Source organism: Rhineura floridana, chromosome 3, assembly GCF_030035675.1.
Source record: "Rhineura floridana isolate rRhiFlo1 chromosome 3, rRhiFlo1.hap2, whole genome shotgun sequence".
Taxonomy (NCBI): Eukaryota; Metazoa; Chordata; class Lepidosauria; order Squamata; family Rhineuridae; genus Rhineura; species Rhineura floridana.
In genome coordinates, this window is record NC_084482.1 from 569,360 (window position 1) to 595,801 (window position 26,442).

Sequence of the window (26,442 nt, forward strand, 5' to 3'; positions counted from 1 at the left end):
GTTACGGAATTAACTACAAATATGTGACAGAGCAGAGATGCACCCGGAGCAGAGATGTGACTTTACAACAATATTTCAACAACATATTCAGAATTGATGGCAAGGACATATTTGTGATGGGGGAAATTCCCATCAGACTCTTGTTATATGACTATGGCTATGACAGGAAGATCATCATGGGATACTGATAATGGATGAATGGATACTGAAACCACTGGATTTAACAGGACTATTGAAGATGGAAGATGGAATTAATATTGATAATGGAAGAATGGTTATGGAAATTATTGGACTTAACAGATTTGATGAGATGGATTAATTGATATGTTTACTTGGACTATGGCTATGACAACAAGATTATTATGGGATACTGATAACGGAAGAATGGCTACTGAAACTACTGGACTTAACAGGATTATTGAAGATGGAAGATGGAATTAATATAGATAATGGAAGAATGGCTATTGAAATTATTGGGCCTAACATATTTGAATTAGATGGATTAAGCGATATGTTTATTTGGAGAAAAATTGAAAGATATATCTTTCAAGGAATTGAAACCTCTCTTGGACTTTTTGTGGAAAGAATAAAATAATGTTTATGAGATTTGATGATTAATTAAGATAACTACTGGAGGAAAGTGATTTTATAATATAATTTTAGAGATAGGATTGTTATATATTGTAGACCTATAACTGATCTGCGACAAATTGGAAGTCAACATTTTATTTTATTGTTTGGTTGTTTTTGTTTTGTTTTGTTTCTTGTCTTTGAAAATTTGAATAAAAATTAATGATAAAAAAAGAAGTCATTAATAGCAAACCAAGTAATAAGACATCTATTAGAGAATTCAAAGGGCTTAATGTGCATTATCCCTTTAATCTTTACAACAGTGCTGTAAAGTAGGTCAGTATTGTTGTTTGTATTTTGCTAATGGGGAGCTGCTGAGTCTTAGGGTGCTTCCAAATGGGGGCTTAATATTCCAAATGGGTCGTTCAAGTATTGCAAATGGACCATTGGCAACCATCTTCCTCTCTCTTTTTAAATTTACTGGATTTTCCAAGAAAAGGGTACATCTGGATTAATGCGGTGGGGAAGGGGAATACAGGCTGACATTTTGATTTCAACAATGTGATGCACTGGATGTGGCTGCACTGAAACATTTCCATGCATGAGGAGCACTGATCACACAACACACGCCTATCTGAATGCACTCTTAGAGAAGAGTGGGTTGCCTAAGGACATTGCTGAGGTGAGATTTGTAACAAAGCCTTCCTGGTTTACAGCTCAGTCTCTTACTTACTGCATTACATTAGCATTATATTCACACTAAACATTTTGAATCCTGGCCTTAACCCAACTCTGTCTGCAGAACCAGGCCGACAGGCTGTTCACCTCACCCTTGTTATGGTTTTTGCCTCCAGGAAGCCAAAGCATCTCAGCCCTGTCGGGATCTGCGTTTGACTATAGGTGCTTGAAGGACTATGGCTCTGTACACACCATACATTTAAAGCACATGGTTTCCCCCCAAGAATACTAGGAACTGTAGTTTATCCCTCACAGAGGTGAAATTCCAAGCACCCCTAAGAACCAACATTTCTCAGGATTAAATGTACGGTGTGGATGTAAACTAAGACAAACTGTGCACTCATTAGAGGAACGGTTGGGGGAAAGGGGCAGAAAGGCTGTCCTACCACCCGTCCTTCTCAAGGGTGCCCCCCTCCCTCAAAAAGGCCAATTGCTGTTCCTTTGCTATTTTCTGTTGAGAAGACAGGCCCTGCCAGTCACTGGGCTGCTTCTCAGTGCGCATAAAATTTAAGGCACACGCCTCATTTCCAGGTTGCCAGTTTAAAGAGGAACTCCTCCCCAGACACCCCCTACCCCAAAGAAGCCACACTGAGAGGCTGCAATAGACAACCAATCAGTGCCTTGCATAGCCAGCGATTCATATACAGTATATAGTCTGATATAACTGCCTTTGCTTTTACCCTGCGAGAGCTTCAAAAGACAGTTCCTTTGCCTTCAGTGTAATTGTGGATGGCCCAAATCCTCCAGTGGAAAGTCACTCCAACCCTGATAGATGCAAGTATGTTTGCTTCAAAAACAGTAATAACTGGGGTTGCCAGGTCAGACACATCCCAAAACCTGAGATTTCAGGGGTGGGCCCTAGTGATGTCAGGGGGGTGGGCCTGAGTGATGTCATGGGGTGGGCCCTAGTGATGTCACGGGATGGGCCTGAGTGATGTAATTAAGCATGATACATTAAGCATCAATCACAGTTGCTTGGAGCATCCAATAAAAAAAATCCCTGAATGGAAATTAAGATAGACATCTTAGCTAAAAGAAGGAGCCTGGGTAGGGAACATTTAATCTAGCCTACTTGCTTTCGGCAAGAAGGGTTTCCCTCAGGCTAGGGCAGTCACCAGAAGGCCACTGTAGATGTTAGATGGGAGCATTCAGGAGTAAAGATAGATGCCCCTAAAGGCTGCAATTCTAAACACACGTACTAAGGGACTAAGCCCCCATAGAACTCAACAGGACTTACTTCTAAGTAGATATAGTTTGCATTGTGCTGTTGGTAAAGCTTGACTAGGGATCGTCTGCAAAGACATCCATATCCAAGCAGGGTTGGCAACCCCCTGCCTGGAATGCCCTGCCCTTATCTTTTAATGTGGCTGCTCCAAACTTCTTTACAGATTTGACCCTTCACTTCAGAAAGAGGTCTGAGAAATGAGTAAGAACATAAGAACATAAGAAGAGCCTGCTGGATCAGGCCAGTGGCCCATCTAGTCCAGCATCCTGTTCTCACAGTGGCCAACCAGGTGCCTGGGGGAAGCCCGCAAGCAGGACCCGAGTGCAAGAACACTCTCCCCTCCTGAGGCTTCCGGCAACTGGTTTTCAGAAGCATGCTGCCTCTGACTAGGGTGGCAGAGCACAGCCATCACGGCTAGTAGCCATTGATAGCCCTGTCCTCCATGAATTTGTCTAATCTTCTTTTAAAGCCATCCAAGCTGGTGGCCATTACTGCATCTTGTGGGAGCAAATTCCATAGTTTAACTATGCACTGAGTAAAGAAGTACTTCCTTTTGTCTCTCCTGAATCTTCCAACATTCAGCTTCCTTGAACGTCCACGAGTTCTAGTATTATGAGAGAGGGAGAAGAACTTTTCTCTATCCACTTTCTAATGCCATGCATAATTTTATACACTTCTATCATGTGTCCTCTGACCCGCCTTTTCTCTAAACTAAAAAGCCCCAAATGCTGCAACCTTTCCTCGTAAGGGAGTCGCTCCATCCCCTTGATCATTCTGGTTGCCCTCTTTTGAACCTTTTCCAACTCTAGAATATCCTTTTTGAGATGAGGCGACCAGAACTGTACACAGTATTCCAAATGTGGCCGCACCATAGATTTATACAATGGCATTATGATATCAGCTGTTTTATTTTCAATACCTTTCCTAATTATCGCTAGCATGGAATTTGCCTTTTTCACAGCTGCCGCACACTGGGTCGACATTTTCATTGTGCTGTCCACTACAACCCCGAGGTCTCTCTCCTGGTCGGTCACCACCAGTTCAGACCCCATGAGCGTATATGTGAAATTCAGATTTTTTGCTCCAATATGCATAATTTTACACTTGTTTATATTGAATTGCATTTGCCATTTTTCCGCCCATTCACTCAGTTTGGAGAGGTCTGTTTGGCGCTCTTTGCAATCCCTTTTTGTTTTAACAACCTGAACAATTTAGTGTCGTCAGCAAACTTGGCCACTTCACTGCTCACTCCTAATTCTAGGTCATTAATGAACAAGTTGAAAAGTACAGGTCCCAATACCGATCCTTGAGGGACTCCACTTTCTACAGCCCTCCATTGGGAGAACTGTCCGTTGATTCCTACTCTCTGCTTTCTGCTTCTTAACCAATTCCTTATCCACAAGAGGACCTCTCCTCTTATTCCATGACTGCTAAGCTTCCTCACAAGTCTTTGGTGAGGTACCTTGTCAAACACTTTTTGAAAGTCTAAGTACACTATGTCCACTGGATCACCTCTATCTATATGCTTGCTGACACTTTCAAAGAATTCTAATAGGTTACTGAGACAGGACTTTCTCTTGCAGAAGCCATGCTGGCTCTGCTTCAGCAAAGCTTGTTCTTCTATGTGCTTAGTTAATCTAGCTTTAATAATACTTTCTACCAGTTTTCCAGGGACAGAAGTTAAGCTAACTGGCCTGTAATTTCCGGGATCCCCTCTGGATCCCTTTTTGAAGATTGGCGTTACATTTGCCACTTTCCAGTCCTCAGGCACGGAGGAGGACCCAAGGGACAAGTTACATATTTTAGTTAGCAGATCAGCAATTTCACCTTTGAGTTCTTTGAGAACTCTCGGGTGGATGCCATCCGGGCCTGGTGATTTGTCAGTTTTTATATTGTCCATTAAGCCTAGAACTTCCTCTCTTGTTACCACTATTTGTCTCAGTTCCTCAGAATCCCTTCCTGCAAATGTTAGTTCAGGTTCAGGGATCTGCACTATATCTTCCACTGTGAAGACAGATGCAAAGAATTCATTTAGCTTCTCTGCAATCTCCTTATCGTTCTTTAGTACACCTTTGACTCCCTTATCATCCAAGGGTCCAATCGCCTCCCTAGATGGTCTCCTGTTTTGAATGTATTTATAGAATTTGTTGTTGTTGGTTTTTATGTTCTTAGCAATGTGCTCCTCAAATTCTTTTTTAGCATTCCTTATTGTCTTCTTGCATCTCTTTTGCCAGAGTTTGTGTTCTTTTTTATTTTCTTCATTCGGACAAGACTTCCATTTTCTGAAGGAAGACTTTTTGCCTCTAGGAGCTTCCTTGACTTTGCTCGTTAACCATGCTGGCATCTTCTTGGCCCTGGCGGTACCTTTTCTGATCTGCGGTATGCACTCCAGTTGAGCTTCTAATATAGCGGTTTTTAAACAACTTCCAAGCATTTTCGAGTGATGTGACCCTCTGGACTTTGTTTTTCAGCTTTCTTTTTACCAATCCCCTCATTTTTGTGAAGTTTCCTCTTTTGAAGTCAAATGTGACCATGTTGGATTTTCTTGGCAATTGGCCATTTACATGTATGTTTAATTTAATAGCACTGTGGTCACTGCTCCCAATCGGTTCAACAACACTTACATCTCGCACCAGGTCCCGGCCCCCACTGAGGATTAAGTCCAGGGTTGCTGTCCCTCTGGTCGGTTCCATGACCAACTGGTCTAGGGAATAGTCATTTAGAATATCTAGAAACTTTGCTTCTTTGTCATGACTGGAACACATATGCGGCCAGTCTATGTCCGGGTAGTTGAAGTCACCCATTACTACCACATTTCCTAGTTTGGATGCTTCCTCAATTTCATATCTCATCTCAAGGTCTCCCTGAGCATTTTGATCAGGGGGACGATAGATCGTTCCCGGTATTAAGTCCCTCAACGATTCTGTGGAGGAGTCTGCCTCTTTTGGGGTTTCGAGCTTGCTGGATTCAATGCCTTCTTTCACGTATAGAGCGACTCCGCCACCAATACGTCCTTCCCTGTCCTTCCCTGAGTAAGAAGATTCTTTACCCTTTTCTGTCTACCCTGTGGGCTGCTATAAACTCACTTTGACAGCCAACCCAATTCCAGTGAGTAATAATTGACAAAGAGAAAACACCCATGGTTTGGTCTACCTTCACAGGCAGCAGCTTGGGAAGAACAACTGCAGCCACACTTTCAAATATGTGAATTCTCTTTTACCACTATTGGGCAAGAAACAAACTGCCATGCAACCAACAAGGTGCATCATCAATGGGTGTTAGGTAGGGTTGCTATATTCCAATTCCACAAATCCAGACAGGCTGATTTGCATATTATGCAAAGCATGTCCTAATTAGGCAAATAATCATATTAAAGGTTGCATTGTCCAGTTTTGTTTTTGTGCCTAGCAATTACCACCAAACCACCAAAAACTGGGGGAGGATGTGAAGATTTTAAAAAAATCCTTCGTTTTCAACCTTAAATGCCTATTATGGAATATTTATTTATTAAGAGTATTTATATCCTGCCCCACTGTTAAAAACGAAGTTCAGGGCAGCTTACTTTTTTTTTTTTTACAATAATTTTTATTCAGATTTTCATAAAACATACAAAACAAAACCATAAAACATTCAAAGACAAAAAACAAAATCAAAAATAGTTAGACAAAAAAAAATAAAAAGTAAAATATTGACTTCCCATTTGTCACAGATCAAATCAGTTATAGGTCTACAATGTATAACAATCCTGTCTCTTAAATCATATTATAAAATCACTTTCCTCCAGTAGTTATCTTACTTAATCATCAAATCTCATAAACATTACTTTATTCTTTCCACAAAAAGTCAAAGAGAGGTTTCAATTCTTTAAGAAATATATCTATCAATTTTTCTCCAGAAAAGCATGTCGATTAATCCATCTCATTAATAATTATAATAATCTTATTGTCATAACCATAGTCAAAATAAACATTTCGATTAATCCATCTCATCAGAATCTGTTAGGTTCAATAATTTCAATAGCCATTATTCTATTATCCCTATTAGTTCCATCTTCCATCTTCCATCTTCAATAGTCTTGTTAAGTCCAGTAATTTCAGTGTCCAATCTTCCATTATCAGTATTCCGTAATAATCTTGCTGTCATAACCATAGAAATATTAACTTCCCATTTGTCACAGATCAAATCAGTTATAGGTCTACAATGTATAACAATCCTGTCTCTTAAATCATATTATAAAATCACTTTCCTCCAGTAGTTATCTTACTTAATCATCAAATCTCATAAACATTACTTTATTCTTTCCACAAAAAGTCAAAGAGAGGTTTCAATTCTTTAAGAAATATATCTATCAATTTTTCTCCAGATAAGCATGTCGATTAATCCATCTCATTAATAATTATAATAATCTTATTGTCATAACCATAGTCAAAATAAACATTTCGATTAATCCATCTCATCAGAGTCTATTAGGTTCAATAATTTCAATAGCCATTATTCTATTATCCCTATTAGTTCCATCTTCCATCTTCCATCTTCAATAGTCTTGTTAACTCCAGTAATTTCAGTGTCCAATCTTCCATTATCAGTATTCCGTAATAATCTTGCTGTCATAACCATAGTCATATAGTAAGAGTCTAATGGGAATTTCCTCTATCCCAAATATTTTCTTGCCATCCATTCTGAATAGGTTGCTGGAATACTGCAGTAAAAACATATCTCTGTTCTTTTTTACAAAATGTACTGGCTCATCTCTTGAAAGTTTTTCCCTTGTCACATGGCTGCAGTTAATTCCATAGGTCTTCTCCATATTAGGCTCCATCACATCATTCCAGTCCAGAAGATTATCCATGCCATTGACAACCTTATCTCCAATATCTTCATTAATTTCTTCAGAGATAACATTGAATTCCAAACAGTAGATTTTATTTCTAAAATCCATAAATTCCAAATCTTTTTCCTGTTCCACGTTTGTTCCAGGCTCCAGGGTCTCCTCTCTCACAGGGACCCCTATTTCTTTAAACTCCTGGATCATTTTGCACAATTCAATTTTCAGCTCCTTACAACCCTGTTGCAGGGTTCGTTTCGTTATCTCAATCTCATCCATTATTTTCTGAAACCTAGTTACTTCCAGATTCTCAGCCACTTTCTTGATTGCCATTTTAAAAGAAAAATATAAGAGAACCACTTCTTATTTCAGCAACAATTGGGTTAATACTCCAAACTTGATGACATCACAGTATAAACAGAACAGCCAGCCTTATCTCACTATGCTTAGGAAAACAAAATGTAGTTCCCAGGATCGAAACAATTAATGGCGTCGTCAGGAAACAGATTCGTCAAAATAAAATAAACCAAAAAGAGAGTAATCTCAGACAATATAATATTCTTCAGAATAGAAATCAGGAATAGAAATCTCTCTTCTGTGTATATCTTTAGAATGCAAATCCAGGACAGCTTTTTGCAACAAAAACAGAGATAAGCTGTTAATTAGTGCATAGCAGAGAAGAGTTATAGCTCACCGAAAAGATGTCCAAAGCCGATCCATCTGGCAAATCTCCTTTTACTGCAACAGTTTGCAACACCCTTCCCGGCAGCTTACAAACAGAGTAAAAACAATAAAAATGCACAATCAATGTAAAAACATAATAAAAACACAACAAACATAAAACAAGTCAATGCAGCACTATAAAAATCGTAAGACAACGCAGATAGAAATCAAGATTTCAATATAATCAGTTCTGTCAATCATCGTATCTAAAGGGAGCATGTCTGAGCATGTAAGAAGTGTCTTTAGTACATTGATTCTCACATATCTGATCAGAGAGAGGGGAAATGCAGCCTTCTATGATAAAGGCTGGAACATGATGGAGACTTGGGTGCTGGCACCTCTTTTTTTAAAAATAAAATAAAAATGCAGTGAATTCTAGAGACCTGGCAAGCTGTGGAAGGATTAGACAGGGTAGCTTTTCCATTCCTATTAGTCTTAAGGGGGGGAAGGTTACACCCCCCACTACACTGAACATACACACACAGAGAGAGAGAGAGGGAGCGCCTCTGTGTGTAAGTATATATATACACATGCGTGTAGGTATACGTGCACACACACACACACACACATATCCATCCCTGGGGAGATGGAAGTAGGGTGATCTTTGGTGGAGAGATGCCTGCCAGTCATTTTGAAGAAGGGTATGTATCAAAAAATACTTTTTAGCCTTTTCTGCATTGCTGAACAGAGGCTCTGTCAGGCAACAGGGTGAATGAGGCTGCATTCCAATGCAACTTTACTTAGGAGTAAGCACCATTTAACAAGGTGGGTACAGGGCTGAAAAATGCAAATGCTAGTATCACTGCCTTTTCTACAGAGAGGTTTGATTTTATTTCTTGTAACTGTTCAGGGGAGGGAGTGTTTGGTGGAATCACACTAAGGGATTAAGCCCCATAGAACTCAACAGGACTGACTTCTGAGTAGATATAGTTTGGATTGTGCTGTTGGTAAAGCTTGACTAGGGATCCTCTGCAAAGACATCCATATCCAAGCAGGGTTGGCAACCCCCTGCCTGCAATGCCCTGCCCTATCTTTTAACATGGCTGCTCCAAAATTCTTTACAGATTTGACCCTTCATATAGGTCTACCCTGTGGGCTACTATAAACTCACCTTGACAGCCAACTCAATTCCAGTGAGCAATAATGGACAGAGAGAAAACACGCATGGTTTGGCCTACTTTCATAGGCAGCAGCTTGGGAACAACAATTGCAGCCACACTTCCAAATATGTGAATTCTCTTTTACCACTATTGGGCAAAAAACAAACTGTCATTCAACCAACAAGGTGCATCATCAATGGGTTTAAGGGGGTTGACCTGAGCACATGGAACCACTGCTGTTGCTTCTATTGCTGTAACGGAGTGAGGTTAAAGGTAAGTGAAATGCAAATAGAAAAAACAACACAAAAGGCAGTAACACTTTCCTAAATGCAATACCATACCAACCACAACAAGATTCCTATGAGTAAGGCAGAAAACTCAGCATCCCACAACCAGTCAGGATTCATGACCAAAAAAGAAAACTGAAAAAATCCTGGCAGCCACTTAGCCAAGGTCACAAAAATCCCCATGCAGCACAACCTGACCTGGGGACTGCAGTTAATGCAGAATGCTGCAGCACAATTGCTGACATGAATGAGATCCTATCATAATACCTCTGCTCTGAAATCTGTATTGGTTGCTGATTTGCTACCAGGCCAAGTTCAAGCTGTGCCTTCCATATTACGGGTGCCACATAGTACTTGTTCTGCTCTTGTAAGAAATCAGTCCTGTAATGTGGCAGCACCTATGCTTCGGAACTCCTTGCCTATTGACATTAGGCCTCTTTTCAGCTCCTACTAAAATCATTTTTGTTTAGGCAAGCTCTCCAGGCATGTAGAAGCTATTGTGTTTTTAAATCTGTTTTTAACTCATTGTTGGTTTTATTATAGAGCAGGTGATCCTATTGAAGCCCTTGTCACACTGTGGAACAGTGAGGCAGTCGGACTCTTGACACAGTTGCCCCCGAGCGCCCTCTCTGGCATTGTGGAGCCTGGTCTGCACCTTGGTACACTAGTGAGATAAGGGCAATGAAACAGGCTGGACGACGGCTAAAGCTCAAGTAAGACATGCTTTGAGGCTGATCGGGCATGAGTAAAACATCATAACCATGCCTACTGTGTGGCGGTGAGGGCGGCGAAGAAGGCCCATTTCTCTGCCTCCATCGCATCCTCAAGTAGCCATCCGGTGGAGCTTTTCCATATTGTCAGGAGTCTGTTGACATCAACTCCAGGAAATTTATTTATTTATTTATTTATTTAATTTATATACCGCCCTAAGCCCGAAGGCTCTCTGGGCGGTGTACAGAAAGATAAAAAACAAGCACAATATATGAATACAATAAATACAATGAATCAAGAAACAAAACAACAAACAATAAAAGAACGAAACAACATCCAGAATACAAAATAATGATGAAAATGCTATTAAAACACACTTTAAAATGCCTGGGAGTATAAAAAGGTTTTCACCTGACGCCGAAAAGATAGTAGTGTCGGCGCCAGGCGCACCTCATCGGGAAGGCTGTTCCACAGTTCGGGGGCCACCACGGAAAAGGCCCTAGTTCTGGTCACTGCCCTCCGAGTGTCTCGATGGGATGGTACTCGGAGGAGGGCCTTAGATGTTGAGCGCAGTGTACGGGTAGGTTCATATTGGGAGAGGCGTTCCACCAGGTATTGCGGTCCCATGCCGTGTAGGGCTTTATAGGTCAGAACCAGCACTTTGAATCTAGCCCGGAAACAAATAGGAAGCCAGTGCAGACGAGCCAGAACAGGTGTTATATGAGCGGACGTTCTGGTCCGCGTCAACAATCTGGCCGCTGCATTCTGGACTAACTGTAGTTTCCGAACAGTCTTCAAGGGCAGCCCAACGTAGAGCGCATTGCAGTAGTCTAGTCTAGAAGTTACCAGAGCATGAACAACTGAGGCGAGGTCGTCACTGTCCAGATAGGGACATAGCTGGGCTACCAAACGAAGATGGTAAAAAGCATTCCGTGCCACCGAGGCCACCTGGGCCTCAAGTGACAAGGAAGGATCGAAGAGAACTCCCAAGCTACGAACCTGTTCCTTCAAGGGGAGTGTAACCCCATCAAGAACAAGATGAACATCCACCATCTGGGCAGAGAAGGCACTCACCAACAGTGTCTCAGTCTTGTCTGGATTGAGCTTCAGTCTGTTAGCTCCCATCCAGTCCATTATCGCGGCCAGGCAACGGTTTAGCACATTAACGGCCTCACCTGAAGAGGATGAAAAGGAGAAATAGAGCTGCGTGTCATCAGCGTACTGATGGCAACACACCCCAAAACTCCTGATGACCGCACCCAGCGGCTTCATGTAGATGTTAAAAAGCATGGGGGACAGTACCAATCCTTGCGGGACTCCACAATGGAGAGTCCAGGGTATCGAGCAATGTTCCCCAAACACTACCTTCTGGTGGCGACCCACCAAGTAGGAGCGGAGCCACTGCCAGGCAGTACCCCCTACTCCCAACTCCGTGAGTCTTCCCAGAAGGATACCATGGTTGATGGTATCAAAAGCAGCTGAGAGATCAAGGAGAATCAACAGAGTCACACTCCCCCTGTCCCTCTCCCGACAAAGGTCATCATACAGGGCGACCAAGGCCGTCTCAGTGCCAAAACCGGGCCTAAAACCAGATTGAAATGGATCAAGATAATCAGTGTCATCCAAGAGTGCCTGGAGCTGGCCGGCAACCACCCGTTCCAGCACCTTGCCCAAGAACGGAACATTCGCCACAGGTCTATAGTTGTTCAGGTTATCTGGGTCCAAGGAGGATTTCTTCAGGAGCGGTCTCACTACCGCCTCTTTTAGGCAGTCAGGGACCACTCCCTCTCTCAGAGAGGCGTTTATTATCTCCTTGGCCCAGCCGGCGGTTCCGGTCCTGCCAGCTTTCACCAGCCAAGAGGGGCAAGGGTCCAGCACAGACGTGGTCGCCCGCACCAGTCCAAGGATCTTGTCAACATCCTCAAGCTGTACAGACTGAAACTCATCCAATAAATAAGGACAAGACCGTGTTCTGGATGCTTCATTAGATCCCACTGCCATAATAGTGGAGTCTAAGTCCCGGCGAATGCATGTGATCTTATCCTGAAAGTGCCTCGAGAACTCATTACAGCGGGCTACAGATGGATCTATAATATCACGAGGGCCAGAATGTAAAAGCCCTCGTACAATTTTAAAGAGCTCCGCCGGACAGGAGAGAGATGCCTTAATTGTGGCAGCAAAATATCTCTTTTTTGCTGCCCTCACCGCTACTATATACCGCTTAGAAGAGGCACTCACCAAGGCATAATTGCATTCGTCAGGAGATCGCCTCCATCTGCACTCAAGCCTCCTCCTCTCTTGCTTCATCACTCTCAGCTCCACGGTATACCATGGAGCTGTATGAGCTCTACATAGGAGGGGGTGCATGGGAGCGATCGTGTCAACCGCCCGGGTCATCTCCGTATTCCACAATCCAACCAGGGCTTCGACAGGAGCGCCAGTCTTCTCAGTCGGAAAATCCCCCAGAGCCCTTTGGAAACCCTCAGGATCCATTAGTCTCCAGGGGTGGACCAATTTAATAGGTCCCCCACCCTTGCAGAGGGAAAGGGTTGCCGTGAGCCTAAACTTCAGCAAGCGGTGATCTGTCCATGACAATGGGGTAGATGAAAAACCCCCAACCACCAGATCACCATCTCCATGTCCAGTGGCGAAGATCAAATCAAGAGTATGTCCCGACATATGCATTGGGCCAGTAACAACCTGAGACAGCCCCATGGTTGTCATGGAGGCCATGAAGTCCTGAGCCACCCCAGATAAAGCAGTCTCGGCATGGACATTGAAGCCCCCAGCACCAATAGTCTGAAATGGAGTTTTAGACCCTTCAGAGGCCCACTGTGAATTGTTCGAGGGTAAAGTTGCTCACCTCCGTAGCAGTCTTGATGCCCCATCCACATCAACTGCAGTCCCCAATGAGTTGTCCAGTGCAACGTCTGCTGCAACTTCTTGGGAACAGTTTCAGTTGATGCTGCCTGATCATGTAGACAAGGTGCTTGCAATGATGCGGCTAGCAACATGTTCTCTCGACCCTTGCCCTTCTTGGCTTATTAAAGCTTGCCAAGGGGGGTTGACTGAGTGGATCCAGGGTGTGGTCAATGCATCATTGCGGGAGGGAGTGGTTCTGGGCACCTTGAAAGAGGTGGTGATCCGACCACTCCTGAAAAAGTCCTCCCTGGACCCATTGGTTTATGACAACTACGACCGGTTCCAAATACCCCCTTTCTAAAGAAGGTGATTGAGAGGGCTGTGGCCCAGCAATTGCAAGTATTCTTGGATGAAACAGATTATCTTGACCCATCCCAGTCTGGGTTCAGGCATGGTTATGGGACTGAATCAGCCTTGGTTGCCCTGATGGATGACCTTTATTGGGAGAAGGATAGGGGGAGTGAGACCCTGTTATTCTTACTTGATCTCTCAGTGGTTTTGATACCATTCACCATGGTATCCTTCTGGGCCGACTTGGTGAGATGGGTATTGGAGGCACTGTTTTACAGTGGTTCCGATCCTATCTCCAGGGTCGTTCTCACAGAATAGGAATGGGTGACTGTCTTTCGGCCCCCTGGCAGCTTACCATCTTGTCCCCTATGCTGTTTAACATCTATATGGAGCCCTTGGGAGCAGTCATCAGGAGATTTGGGGTGAGGTGTCAGCAGTATGCTGATGATACCCAGATCTATTTCTCCATAACATCTGAAGTGGGAGAGGCCGTGCAAGCCCTGGACTGCTGCCTGCACTCGGTGGTGGGCTGGATGTGGGCCAATAAACTGAGTCTGAATCCTAGCAAGATGGAGGCGCTGTGGGTTGGTGGTTCCCAAGTTTGGATAATTGGTCACTTGCCTGCTTTGGATGGGGTTGTACTCCCTCTGAAAGAGCAGGTCCATAGTCTGGGGGTGCTCCTGGATCCATCTTTGTCACTAGAGGCCCAGGTGACCTCCGTGGCTAGGAGTGCCTTTTATCAGCTTCGGCTGGTAAGACAGGTGCAGCCATTTCTGGATCGGGATAGCCTGACCACTGTTGTCCACGCACTAGTAACCTCTAGGCTAGATTACTGTAATGCGCTCTATGTGGGGCTGCCCTTGAGGTTGGTCCGGAAGCTGCAGCTAGTGCAAAATGAAGCAGCAAGACTGCTCACTGGGGCAGGGTATCACCAACATGTCACTCTACTGCTGAAAGAACTGCACTGGCTGCCCATTTGCTATCAGGCCAAGTTCAAGGTTCTAGTTTTGGTGTACAAAGCCCTATACAGCTTGGGACCAGGATACCTGAAAGACCGTCTTACCCCTTATATACCCAGCAGATCACTGCACTCTGCAGGTGAGGGCCTCCTGCAGATACTGTCATGAACCTGTAATGGTCATGAGTTATTAAAAAAAAATCTAATAGCAATACTTTGGCTCCAGTAAGGGACTCTGGGAGACGGTTACAATTAGAAAAGACAAGCCTTTGCCAATTTGCAAATTTGAGTTTCACTTCCCAGCTGAAGATGGTTAGAGAAGCCTTAACAAGCTGCACCTGTTTATCTTTGCTGATTAGCAAGTGCCTGGTACCCAAGGTCATCCTTGGCCTGTACAGTTGGAAAACACAGTTGGGAGGGGGGCCTGAAGGCGTGAAAATGTGAGAAACATCGAGAAGAAAGTTACATCAGCCAATTCCTGATTGGTCAATTAATTTTGGACCGTTAGGATCCTTTTCCCTTAAGTATAGGGCTAGAGACCCCTAGCCTTTGTTCTCTGTTCTCTGCCTATGCTGACTGGCACCAGAGTTCCAAACCTTTCTGCCTTATGGTTCCAGGGGTTGCTTATGGGAAGGCAACCTATGTCTGGTTCCATTGCTTTATGTTGAACATCCATCTCTCTTAGGAGAGGTGCCACGCAACCAAGTACCTCGTGTGTAAGTAGTTAGGTGAGTTAGTTTGTTATTTTCTTGTTGTGTGTATGAATTCTCTTGTAAGAACCTAAACCCCTGTTGGGTGAATGGTCTTAAAGGATTACTTGCTGCTATATGATATGTGCACTTATATATCTTAATAAAGCTACTTCTATTTAACCTGGTGTGTTCAATTGAGAGAGGGGGTGGTTCTGGATTCAGTACCCTGACCAATCTCAGTCACTAACTACCAAAGAGGGTTAAGAAGTTAAAGGCTTGGATTTTAAGTGTTAAACCAGAGGTGCCTGGCAAGAAGTGTAACTGTGACTCTTGCCTTTTAGGACCTTGGTTTTATATATCTTCTGGGTTCAGAGATCCCCTGGCTCTGAGTGGACCAGTATACAGGGGTGGTGGCAGCCTACCTTCTACCTTGCAGGGTTGTTGTGAGCGTACACAGCCTTGGCAAGGGTGAAGTAATAGCTTTTTGGTTCCAGTCTCATTTCCCTAAGGGTGGGGGTCTGAGTCTGATGCATGAACCCAGTACCTTGAGGGTCTGGGGGTCATGACAGATACCATCTTATCAGGATGTTCGTTCTGCACAATATAGGAAGTGGACCTTTAGTGTGGCACCTACCCTGTGGAATTCCCTCCCCTTGAATATTAGGCAGGTGCCATCTCTGCTGTTTTTCGGCACTTTTTGAAGACTTTCCTCCTTCAACAAGCCTTTTAAGTTAAGACCTATCCCAGTCTGCGTCTGTGTTAGAATTGCTTTTAATATGTCTTTTAATATGTTTTTAACTCTTTTTTTAAAAAGAGTTTTTAAAGTTTTTTTTTCTTAATGTTTTTAACGTTTTTTCTTAATGTATTTTAAGGTCTTTTTATGATGTTTTAAAGTATTTTTAGTGTTTCTGTTTGCCGCCCTGGGCTCCTGCTGGAAGGAAGGGCGGGGTATAAATCAAATAATAAATAAACAAATAAATAAATTATTTTGAATGTTTTCAAATACCTGTCTATAACTGTTTTTGCCAATAATTTCATTGTTTTAATTCTTTCTGTAAAACACTTTGAGATTTTTTACAATAAAATGGTATATAAATGTTGTAAATAAAAATATATAAATAACTTTTGGAGTCACTGTGGCCTTTGAGTCTCTTCTCACTTTTAGAAACAAAGGAATCTGCCTTATATTGCTGACTCAGGCCATTTGGTACCATGTAGCTCAGTACTGATGACATGGACTAGCGTTGTCTCTCCAAGAATCCAGGCAATAGTCTTTTCCAGAAATTCAATTTTGGACCTTTGCATTCAAAGCATATGCCCTACCAATGAGCTACAACCCTTCCCCTGTTAAAAAAAGTATCTTTTAAAATTGTTCTTTTCAATTCACTCTTGAATGCACATCATACCTAGGGCAGATCCACATCATTCATTTAAAGCACATTACCACAGAATCATGGGAACTGTAGTTTGTTAAGGGTGGTGAGAACTATAACTGTGAGGAGGAAACTACACTTCCCAGGATTCTTTAGGGGAAGTCATGCACTTTAAATGCAAGTTAGATGTGCTTTAAATGTAATAATAATAATAATAATAATAAACTTTTATTTATTAGTCGCCCATCTGTCTGACTTAATGGACACTCTGGGCGACGTACACAATATAAAATACAATATCCACATATACATAACAATCACAATATAATATCAAATCATCTAAACCATCCTACACTAGTACAGTATAAAACCTAACCCACCCCGGAGATCCCATAGGCCTGCCTGAAAAGCCAGGTCTTTAGGACTCGGCGAAAAGTCATCAGGGAGGGGGCATGCCGAAGGTCAAAGGGAAGCAAATTCCAAAGGGTGGGGGCCACGATCAAAAGTAGTGGATCTACTCAATAATTTTTGCCTGCATATAAATTGCTTTAATTAATTTTTCAAAATGGAAATGAGCTATAAAGTGTACTGGGTGACCATGGTCTACTCACCATCTCTCCGCCTATCTGCCCCTCAGGATGAAAATGATGGAGAACCATGACCACCTCAAGGAAGAAGGACAGACTTAAAATGTAGAGGAAAAAATAATCTACAACCATAGCGTGAAATCAAATACTTATTGGGACACAGTATGAAGAAATATTTATATAACCATGACTATCAAATATGTTTATTATTTACACAACCTGTGAAGATATTTATTGTGCAATCCTATGTTTGTTACTCAGAAGCAAGTCCCAATGTATTCAAAGGGACTTTCTCAAACAGGGAAATGTCTAGAGAACTGCAACCTCAAGTGATAGGGAACTTGTTCTTTTAACAAGCCGTTTAAGTTGAGACCTTATCCTAGTCTGTGTCTGTGTTGGAACTGCTTTTTAATATGTTTTTAAACCTTTTCTTTTTTAAAAAAGATGTTTTTCAAGATATTTTGTTTTAATATATTGGAAAGTCTGTTTTTAATTATTTTAGTGCTTTTGTTTGCCGCCCTGGGCTCCTAACTGGGAGGAAGGGTGGGATATAAATGAAATAATTAATAATTAATAAATAAATAAACTTCATTCACTCAATTCAGAATCATGGCACTTTAAGCTGTTTTGCAACTGTTTATACTTGTTTTATGGTTATTGGATTTTAAAGGGATTTATTTCTTATTGTGAGCTGCCTTGGTTTCCAATCACCAACTCTACCTCACAGGGTTGTTGGAAAGACTCCACACACACACACACACACACACACACACACACACACACACACACACACACACACACACACACATACAGAGAGAGAGAGAGAGAGAGAGAGAGAGCAGATGTAAAAATCCACCCCATATAATAGTTTATTGACAAACTAGTTGGTCATTGCAAAATGTTTTTAAAAACATCAGTATTTGTTTCCTACATAATAAAAACTGTGATACCTAAGTAAGCCCTGCCTAATTGGAGAGAAAGATTTACAACACACACACAATTCTTTACTATGTTCACTCAAAAGACCCGTTAATTTACAGCACAATCTTAACCATGTCTACTCAAAAGTAAGTCCTATTGAATTCAATACATGGGATAAGGTACATGGGATTAGCATGGCTTTACTCCCAGAAAAGCAAGTATTGGATTCATATTGGGAAGGTGTTCAAAGCACTGCCCTCTTCAACAGCCCAGGGTTTGACTCTTGCACACAAGAGAAAAAACCCTGAAAGCTATATGAGATTTGCAGATAAACGGGAAAATCCACCACTTTCTGGTGTTACAATGAGGCCTAGGCACTGCCTAGAGGTCAACAAATCACAACCCTGGCTTCACTTATTGCCTACAATCCTGAAAGGGTGGGGTTAGAGCTATGACCTCCTATAACAGATCTGTTAAACAGATCTAACAGTCCTGGGGGTGGGGTGGGGGCTGATGTGTTGGTGTACATCTTGGGAACCAGACCACCTAGAAACTTCATTTTTTTTTAATTGAAGCTGAGAGTCCAGAGATTAAGGTGAGTCACCTGGAGACCCGGGGAGTACCCACAAAAGCTGGCATATCCAGCCGAAAATAGGATACCTGGTAACCTAGAGTAACTAGTGACTCAATGAAAACTGCCATCAAATTCTCCATTTTGCCTGCGACTGTGACAGAGTGCTCAAAACAGCAGGGATGAGCAATTAAAACACAAGATGTATGGGGTGAGGCCCAGGTAGTATAATGTGAACAATTAAACTGAGTCAGACAATTGGGCCATGTCGTTCAGTGCTATTTGCTCCAGCCTTCCCCAACCTGGTGCCCTTCAGCTGTTGCTGGACTTCAACTCCCATCACTGCTGACCATTGGACATGCTAGCTGGGCTGACAGGAGTTTGGAAACATCTAAAGCATTCCCAGTTGCGGAAGGCTGGCTCTTCTCTAACTGACAGCAACTCTTCAAATTTCCAGATTGGAATTTTTCCTAAACTTACTACTAAAGCTCCCTTTTAAACTACAAATGACAGGAACTGAACCTGGGACCTTCCACAGGTAAAAAATATGTTCTAACAACAGACTGAAAGTAGAAAGTGGTGAAAGCCATCTGTTGGCACATGTTTATCATGATCTAACAGTGAGGGCATGACTGGTATTCCATGCTGTTATTCTGTAATTCCAGCCTTCACCTTAAGAGTGGGCCTAAAACATGCAATTTTTAATGTGCCACCATTTATAAGCAATATATTTTCCTTGTAGGGGAGAGTCAGGCAAAATCTCCTTTTCTGAGGAGAGGGTCAACAGATGGACTAGATCAGGCCTGCACAGCAAACTCCACTGGCCACGTATGGAGGCTCAATCAGGGTGTCCATGAGCCTCCCATTTTGCTACCTGCCAGCAACTACAAAAATAAAAATGGGGGATGGTCAAGCCCATGACCTCAGTGCATGGCTGGTGGGCTGTACCAGGTCTCATGTATTTAGGTCTCCTCTCCACACAGCAAGGGAGGAACTACTGGCAAAGAACCATCATAAATCCTGCTCATTTTAACGCCCCAGTATTCATAACTCATTGCTTTGATCTTTTCAACATGCTTTTGTAGAATGTATAGTACAGTGATAATGAGATCCTCACATTTAATCAAATATTCATATAACAATTAAGGTGTGCCTCCACTTAACAACATAACATTACTGTCAAAGAAACAAAACAGGTATTCAAGTAACAGTGGGGGTTTTCTTCTTCTTCATTAAATATAACACTTTAACTTTCACTTTAATACTAGGTTGTGGGCCCCATCTTCCCTCTCAAGCACAAGTCTCCAGGAGTTAAGAGGCCTGGCCTGGGGGTAAGGTAGAAAATCATGCTACTGGTCCTCACTCTCACTGAGAGGTGGGGAGAATGGAAATTACTCCCCTCAGACGTCAGAAACTATGTAAACACGTTGCCTTGTTCCTACCCCAAATCATTTATGACTTATCTACTTAAGAATCAGACAGGCAAGCAGGCATTAGCCCCACCCACACCCCAAGGAAAAGATGATGCCTGCTAGGATGGGAGGGGATTGCATTGGGACAAGCTGGGTATATAAAGAAGCATTTGGAGGGCAGCCACATCTCCAACCCTTTGCTGCTATGTTACCATGTACACACTGAGCAACTGGAAGTTGCCCACATGCAATGGCACTGCTTTCATTAGTGGGCAAGGCTTCCTTTATTTGTAGCTCAGGTGCTGAGGACCTCTGTCCCCTTATTTCAGCAGAAGGTTCCTGAGTTCATTTGACACAGCAACATGCTGTTCAACCAAGGGCCTTCCATTTCCAACTCCTGGCTTGGAAATTCCCCCACTGTCACCCCACCCCACCCTGTCTCTGCTTATCCACCCATTTGCTTTCCATGTCCTCTAGTCTAGACCAAATCTGTACCACCAACCAGAGGAAGCGGGTGTGAGACAAGCAGAGCGGCTACTACTCCTTTTACTTACTGTTCATACTGCTCACTCTTTTGTATAGGGCAGCTGAACAGGGAACAACAGCAAGGAGGAGCAGCAGCAGCAAGGGTTCTGGTGGTCAGCAATAGGCCCCTTGTTAGGGCATGGGGCCCTGGCAGGTGTACTATGATGCAGCATTGACGTTGGCATGTGGGCCTTCGCAGACACTGAATGTCCCACCAAATTCTTGACTAGAACTTACAGCAAGTCCTAAACTTGGAGTTTGGAGGATTTTTTAAGGCAACAAGTATATAGCCTATATACCACCACCAGGCTATAGCTGAAGGAGGGAATTACAGGGTAACCAGACAAAACAGAAAGACAACTCTTGAGCAGCAACAGGCTACGGCAAGTCATGTAGTAAGGCGTGAACCCTGTCAAAGCTTCCAGGTCAGGCTGGCTCTCTGAACTGGCTCTGTTGCTTGAAATATCGCACTCCAAAGATGTTGCAGAGTCAAAGGTATAACTCCCTGAGTACTAGGCTGTCCAGGTGTCCTCTTCTATTCCATACAGTCTAGTTTCTTTCCATGTCTGGTAAAATAGGTCCCCACAAATGTTTCACAGCATCCGAGTTTACAGAATATATAGATAAGGGAATACTTACTGCCAGATGAGATGGCCAGGTGGTCTTCCTTTTTTGGGGGGGTTACTTTATTTCAAGTATAAGTGCAGCTGAGCAGTTGTGCTCTACCACACACTGAAATTGTAGCCTCAAAATGCCCCTAGGAAATGATGCTGTGTGATGATGGCATATCGTTGCTCCCAAGCCAGTTTACGGGCCACTCCCATAGAGGCAGCCAATTTCCCCACCCCCGCAATATAATGTCCCTGGAAGTTGTTGCACATCATCATGGTAGCATTGTTTCTAAGGGACATTTGAGGATCCAATTTCAAAGCACTCGACTGCATGGCTTCCAAACTGTGGCTTCATTTTGTTAATTAAGTTTAAACAAAAATAGACCACCCAGCTGCCTCATTCAATAGCAAGTACACTCCCCACCCAAAAGTATCTATTTTAGCCACTAATTAGGCTGACGTGTGCTCTGTCAGTGTATGTGCACACACACACACACAAAATCCAAGACAACCTAGGGACACTGACTGGACAACCACCGCCTTACCAAGTGTGGTTTCCCTTCTGTACCTTCCGAGTCCCTCCTTTTCAAGCAGGGTGCAGGGAGGATTGGGCTACATTGGCTGAACAGGAAAATACGACAAAACATGGATCTCTCTTTTGGAGTTGGGGGCAAAGGGCAAATGAGTGTTTAATAATAAGGGTAGTGTCTTATTCCACAATTGTTTTCGGAGATATTTTAGTGTTGCAAAGCGTTGCTGTGCTTCACATATTCACAGAAACAGAAGCAAAAGAAAATGATTTACTATAGGAAATTTCACTAAAATTGCAAAGTAAATCAACTGTTTTAATATTGTTGCTGCCTCCCTGCTAAAACAAGATCAGCAGAGCACGTCTTGTTTCTGTTATTTGGGCTGACTGCAGGTGTTTGCCACCACTCACCATATGCTCAGAGGCACATGTTACCCAATTCTTCCAAGCTACACAGGAAGTGGATTGGACTGTGAAAGACCAACCCAAATTGTGTTTGCATTTTTACAAATGTGTAGGGCAGTACAATATCTCAGAGAGGAGGTCAGGTCTCCTGCTCTCCTGGTGCATTCACTATAGCTGCCCAATATACCTGCTTTTTAAAGTTAGATAGAAATATCTGTTGGCTATAGGTATGTTCTTAAACTGCAAGGTTTTTTGCCTATTAGTGAATATATACTATGCATTAGAAAAGAAAAATCTTCGTCCACATCTCATTTTTAACATTAGAGATCAGGAGACAGAGATATACAGAATCTTCTGCAACATTAACATCCCACGAAATTGTGGGAAATTCTCACACAATGTAGCAGTTTAGGCAACAGAGGAAATGCAAGTTACCTGAGGAGGCCCAAGTCCTCAGTAAGGTACAAGAAAGGCCTGCCAGAAAATCCTTGGTTCATCTATAATTCAGAATCCCAGCCTTCAACAGCAATCAGCATTATGCTGTTCTGTGGAAGAATACAAAATGCAGGGCCGTTAAGAGGGTAGGTCATCCAGGTGCCATTTGCTCTAGGCTTCTCATAATCATAAGTTAGACGGTATTTCTGTTTGGACACTGTTAGCTGCCTTAGGTGCCACCTGTGGAGAGGCAAGGTATACATTTAAATAATAAAATCAGGGAATGCCATGCACAAGGCTGCATAATCTGAGCATCTTGGATCATTGCCACGGGCAGGCCTACATTATAGGATTCTGTGTAGGTAGTGATTTAACCACAGAATAACCTGACTACAAGGAGGGTTTGCCCCATTTATGTGTATAGCAGAGAAGGGAGAGGGTGGTTTTAGGGGGCATGTGGGTCGTGTATGTGCTTAAGCCTCCCCCAACCACCCACAACTCTTTCCCAGTTTTCTGCCAGCTGTGGTAGCAGAGTCTGAATAAAAGTGCTCGGAGGAAGAGACTACAGACAGGGATGTTGGTGGATACTTGCTGGACTCAGGGCACAGGTCCACAGCACAAAATTGCATAAATCTATATAGTGCCACTGTGCAAAATTAAGATGCACCCAGTAAAGTAGATAAATAAATGTAAGCTTTTAAGGACTCGAAATCCGGGGCCAGGCACAAAAGATCCAGGGCCCCTGGCCCTCTCCCTAACAATGCTGAACTGTGAGCATAAGACCAGGGGGTAGAACTTAGCACTCCATCCTACATGCCTCCTTGGTTCTTGAAATTTAACTCTCCACCACCACACCCTGAATTTTGCTGGTCTTTGACCAAAATAAAAATTACTACTACACACTGATTTACACATGAATGGGACAGACCCATATTTAAATACATGTCTCTGGGCTTATCTACATGAGAGCATAACTTAATGCTAAAGACGCTGTTTTTACCTCCATTTTCTGTTTGCACCGTCTACAATAAGGGATCAATGCCAGCTGCACACACAGTGTTTTCGAGTCACACTTGAGAGGGAGCATCAATCACGCAGTTTCCTAAAGACCACGCCCTCTAATTTAACATTCCCACTCCCTCTCATTACCTGGCAACTGAGCATGCTCAGTTTGTTCTACCAGTAAGTTTCATTTAAAAAATGACAACCCAGAAATACGATTATGTGTATTTTCACTGGTACAATACAGCTGAAATACAAATCTTTGTTTGAACAGTGTTATGCTTTTGTGCACAAGTTAGGAGGGGGAATAAAATAAAGGCACCATTTGCATCAACATAAAAAAGCATTGCAGAACAGGGGAAAGCAGCTGTAAGTTGCAGGAAATAAAATGAACGGGGGGGGAGGGGGCGTGGAGAAGGGAACTATTGACACACCCACTCAAAAGCATCGGAGCAAAGTGTCTGCAAGCCTTAGAGAGTTTTTTTCCTTCCCTTTCCGGATTATCAGAGGATTGGGTTAGTACGGATCTGCTGGCGGGAAACTGTGATAGCTTCTGTTTGCCAGTAACGTCATGTGAACCATGCAAATTAAAAGGGAATGCAAGTAGCACCAGACACACAGTAAACTGCCATGTGGATAAGCCCTCTGCTGCTAATGCATGTTATTTGTGTCAGAGAATCTCGAGTTAAATAGCTCACTTCCTTTCTTCTTTCCAAGCAAGTTTCTAGCCCTTATGGTTATGAACATGCATTTGAAGATACATGGGCAATTCCCAGAGAGAAATAAGGAGCTAGAGCAGTGGCTGAGTAAAATTCCTGATGCTCAGAGGACAGAGCTTCAGTGCATAGTGGCTTGCTCCTCTTATGATTAGCAACCTAATAATAAATTATGCAAAAAACGTTTAGTAAAAATGGCATACTTAAGAAAGTAAAAGAGAAAGTATGCAAGATCACTCATTTTGCATTGATACAGAATCAGATAGGTGAATCTAGCAACATTTGTGATGGCCTGGACACAGATTTTATTTGTAAAAAATAAAGAATTCACATTGCCCTGTTTATGTAGCATAGATCTGTGGTATCCTTTCTGAGAATGCTTATACTATTGGCCTTCACAATGCTCCAACAAGCTCTATCCTTCACTATTCAGACCCAATCTTTCACAGAAACTAACTAGAAATCTCCCACCTGAATAGTAATGCTCAAGAATGCACTGTAACCATCTGGTGAGAAAGCAACTACTTTTTTTGTCCTATTTGGATATTGCCATCATTTAGGCCTTTTAAAAACCTTGACTAGACTACTGTAACCTCACTGCGGCTGTTTTGAACCTTTACTTATGGAAGAATGTGGCAGCCTGCCTCTTTACATCACTCTAAGATTTATTGTTATTAATTAATATATCATCATCATCCCACCAGTAAGATGACCACTGAATGATGGGAATGTATAGGAAAATGTAGGCAGGCTTCAGGTGAGTGGGCCACTGAAGGGCCAGCCTTTCTTTTTCATTTTCACTTCTTCCTCTAGGCTAGGGTTGCCATATTTCAGTTCCACAAATCTGGGCAGGCTAATTTGCATATTATGCATAATATGCATATTATTTGCATACTGTGCAAATAATTTGCATATTGACATTTGGATTGTCCAGTTGTTTTGTTTTTGTGCCTAGAAATTACCACCAAACACTGGGGAAAGATGTGAGAAATCTTTTTTTAAAAAGCAACATTTTCAGCCTTAAATGCCTAGACTCTAGTTTCCAACGCTATGGAATACTGATTGATTGATTAAGAGGATTTATATCCTGCCCTTCTGCTGTTAAAAACAGAGCTCAGCACAGCTTACAAATATAATAAAAACAATAAAAATACACAATCAATATAAAAACATAATAAAAACACAAAATAGCAACAAACAAAAAGTAAGTCAGGGCAACAGTATGGTTAACCATTACATATACGATATATTTCAGAGATGTGGTGGGTGGAGAAAAACAAGAACCCAAAATGTTAGAAAAAGGAGTCTTTCACACCACATGCTCAGTTATAAATACCGTAGCAGCAAGTTTTACAAGTTCCTCCAGTATTCTACTGGTGCAGTCACTCAGACATTCAACGTATCTGTATGTTTCTTAGGTTTTATTTATTTATTTATTGAATTTTATTTATTGAATTTATTTATTTTCCAGCCACTCTGGGCGACGTACAAAATAGGCATACAATACCTAGACATTAAAAAACTAAAAACAATGAAGATAAAATCTAGCCCACCCCAAAAGCCTGCCTGAAGAGCCAGGTCTTCAAGGCCTGGAGGAAACTCATCATGGAAGGGGCATGGCGGCGATCATTTGGGAAGGAGTTCCACAGGGTGGGGGCCACAACTGAAACAGCCCTCTCTCTAGTCCTCACCAGTTTGGCTGTTTTGACTGATGGGATGAAGAGAAGGTCTTTTGAGGCTGATCTTGTTGGGTGGCATAGCTGATGATGCTGGAGGCACTCCTTTAGATAGACTGGGCCGAAGCTGTATAGGGATTTAAAGGTCAAAACCAACACCTTGAACTGGGCTTTGCTTAACGCAAAATTTCTTCTCCCTTTGATCAACCACATCTACACCGGTTCCACCTCCCTACTCAAAATAAAACTGGGCCTGGAAGTGTGCAACAACCCCACACGTACCTTGCTAATTAGATTACCAATGCCAGGATGTCTGTCTTATTGACTACTCTCCTGTCCCCCCCCCCAGCAGGCATCATGAAAGACCCAGTCCTGGATTTTCAAGTTGGACAGTGAAAAAAGTGGATAAGAGAAAAATCCACTCATTTGAAATGTGGTGTTGGAGGAGAGCTTTACGCATACCATGGACTGCAAAAAAGACAAATAATTGGGTGTTAGAACAAATTAAACCAGAACTGTCACTAGAAGCTAAAATGATGAAACTGAGGTTATCATACTTTGGAAACATGATGAGAAGACATGATTCACTAGAAAAGACAATAATGCTGGGAAAAACAGAAGGGAGTAGAAAAAGAGG

At 42.5% G+C, this 26,442-nt stretch overlaps 2 protein-coding genes across 6 annotated transcripts in view; both read right to left on the reverse strand.

Annotated features, from left to right (window-relative positions):
• DNMT1 (DNA methyltransferase 1) overlaps positions 1-26,442 on the reverse strand; it is a 196,514-nt gene that overhangs the window by 126,741 nt on the left and 43,331 nt on the right. Inside the window, exon 2 of the mRNA XM_061613736.1 lies at positions 22,412-22,521. Within this exon, the coding sequence (XP_061469720.1) occupies positions 22,412-22,473 (62 nt within the window). The 5' untranslated portion in view covers positions 22,474-22,521. The remainder of the gene's footprint in view (positions 1-22,411; positions 22,522-26,442) is intronic.
• Positions 1-26,442, reverse strand: part of S1PR2 (sphingosine-1-phosphate receptor 2) — a 65,224-nt gene that overhangs the window by 11,086 nt on the left and 27,696 nt on the right. The window contains exons 1-3 of one of the 5 annotated variants that reach the window (XM_061613740.1): positions 22,412-22,492; positions 17,027-17,080; positions 8,053-8,127 (exon numbers count right to left, since the gene is read on the reverse strand). The gene's annotated coding sequence lies outside the window, so the exon portion shown is untranslated. Of the gene's footprint in view, positions 1-8,052; positions 8,128-9,192; positions 10,838-17,026; positions 17,081-22,411; positions 22,501-26,442 lie in introns of those variants that run through there. The other 4 variants (XM_061613739.1, XM_061613742.1, XM_061613741.1 and 1 more) reach the window with 4 other exon arrangements.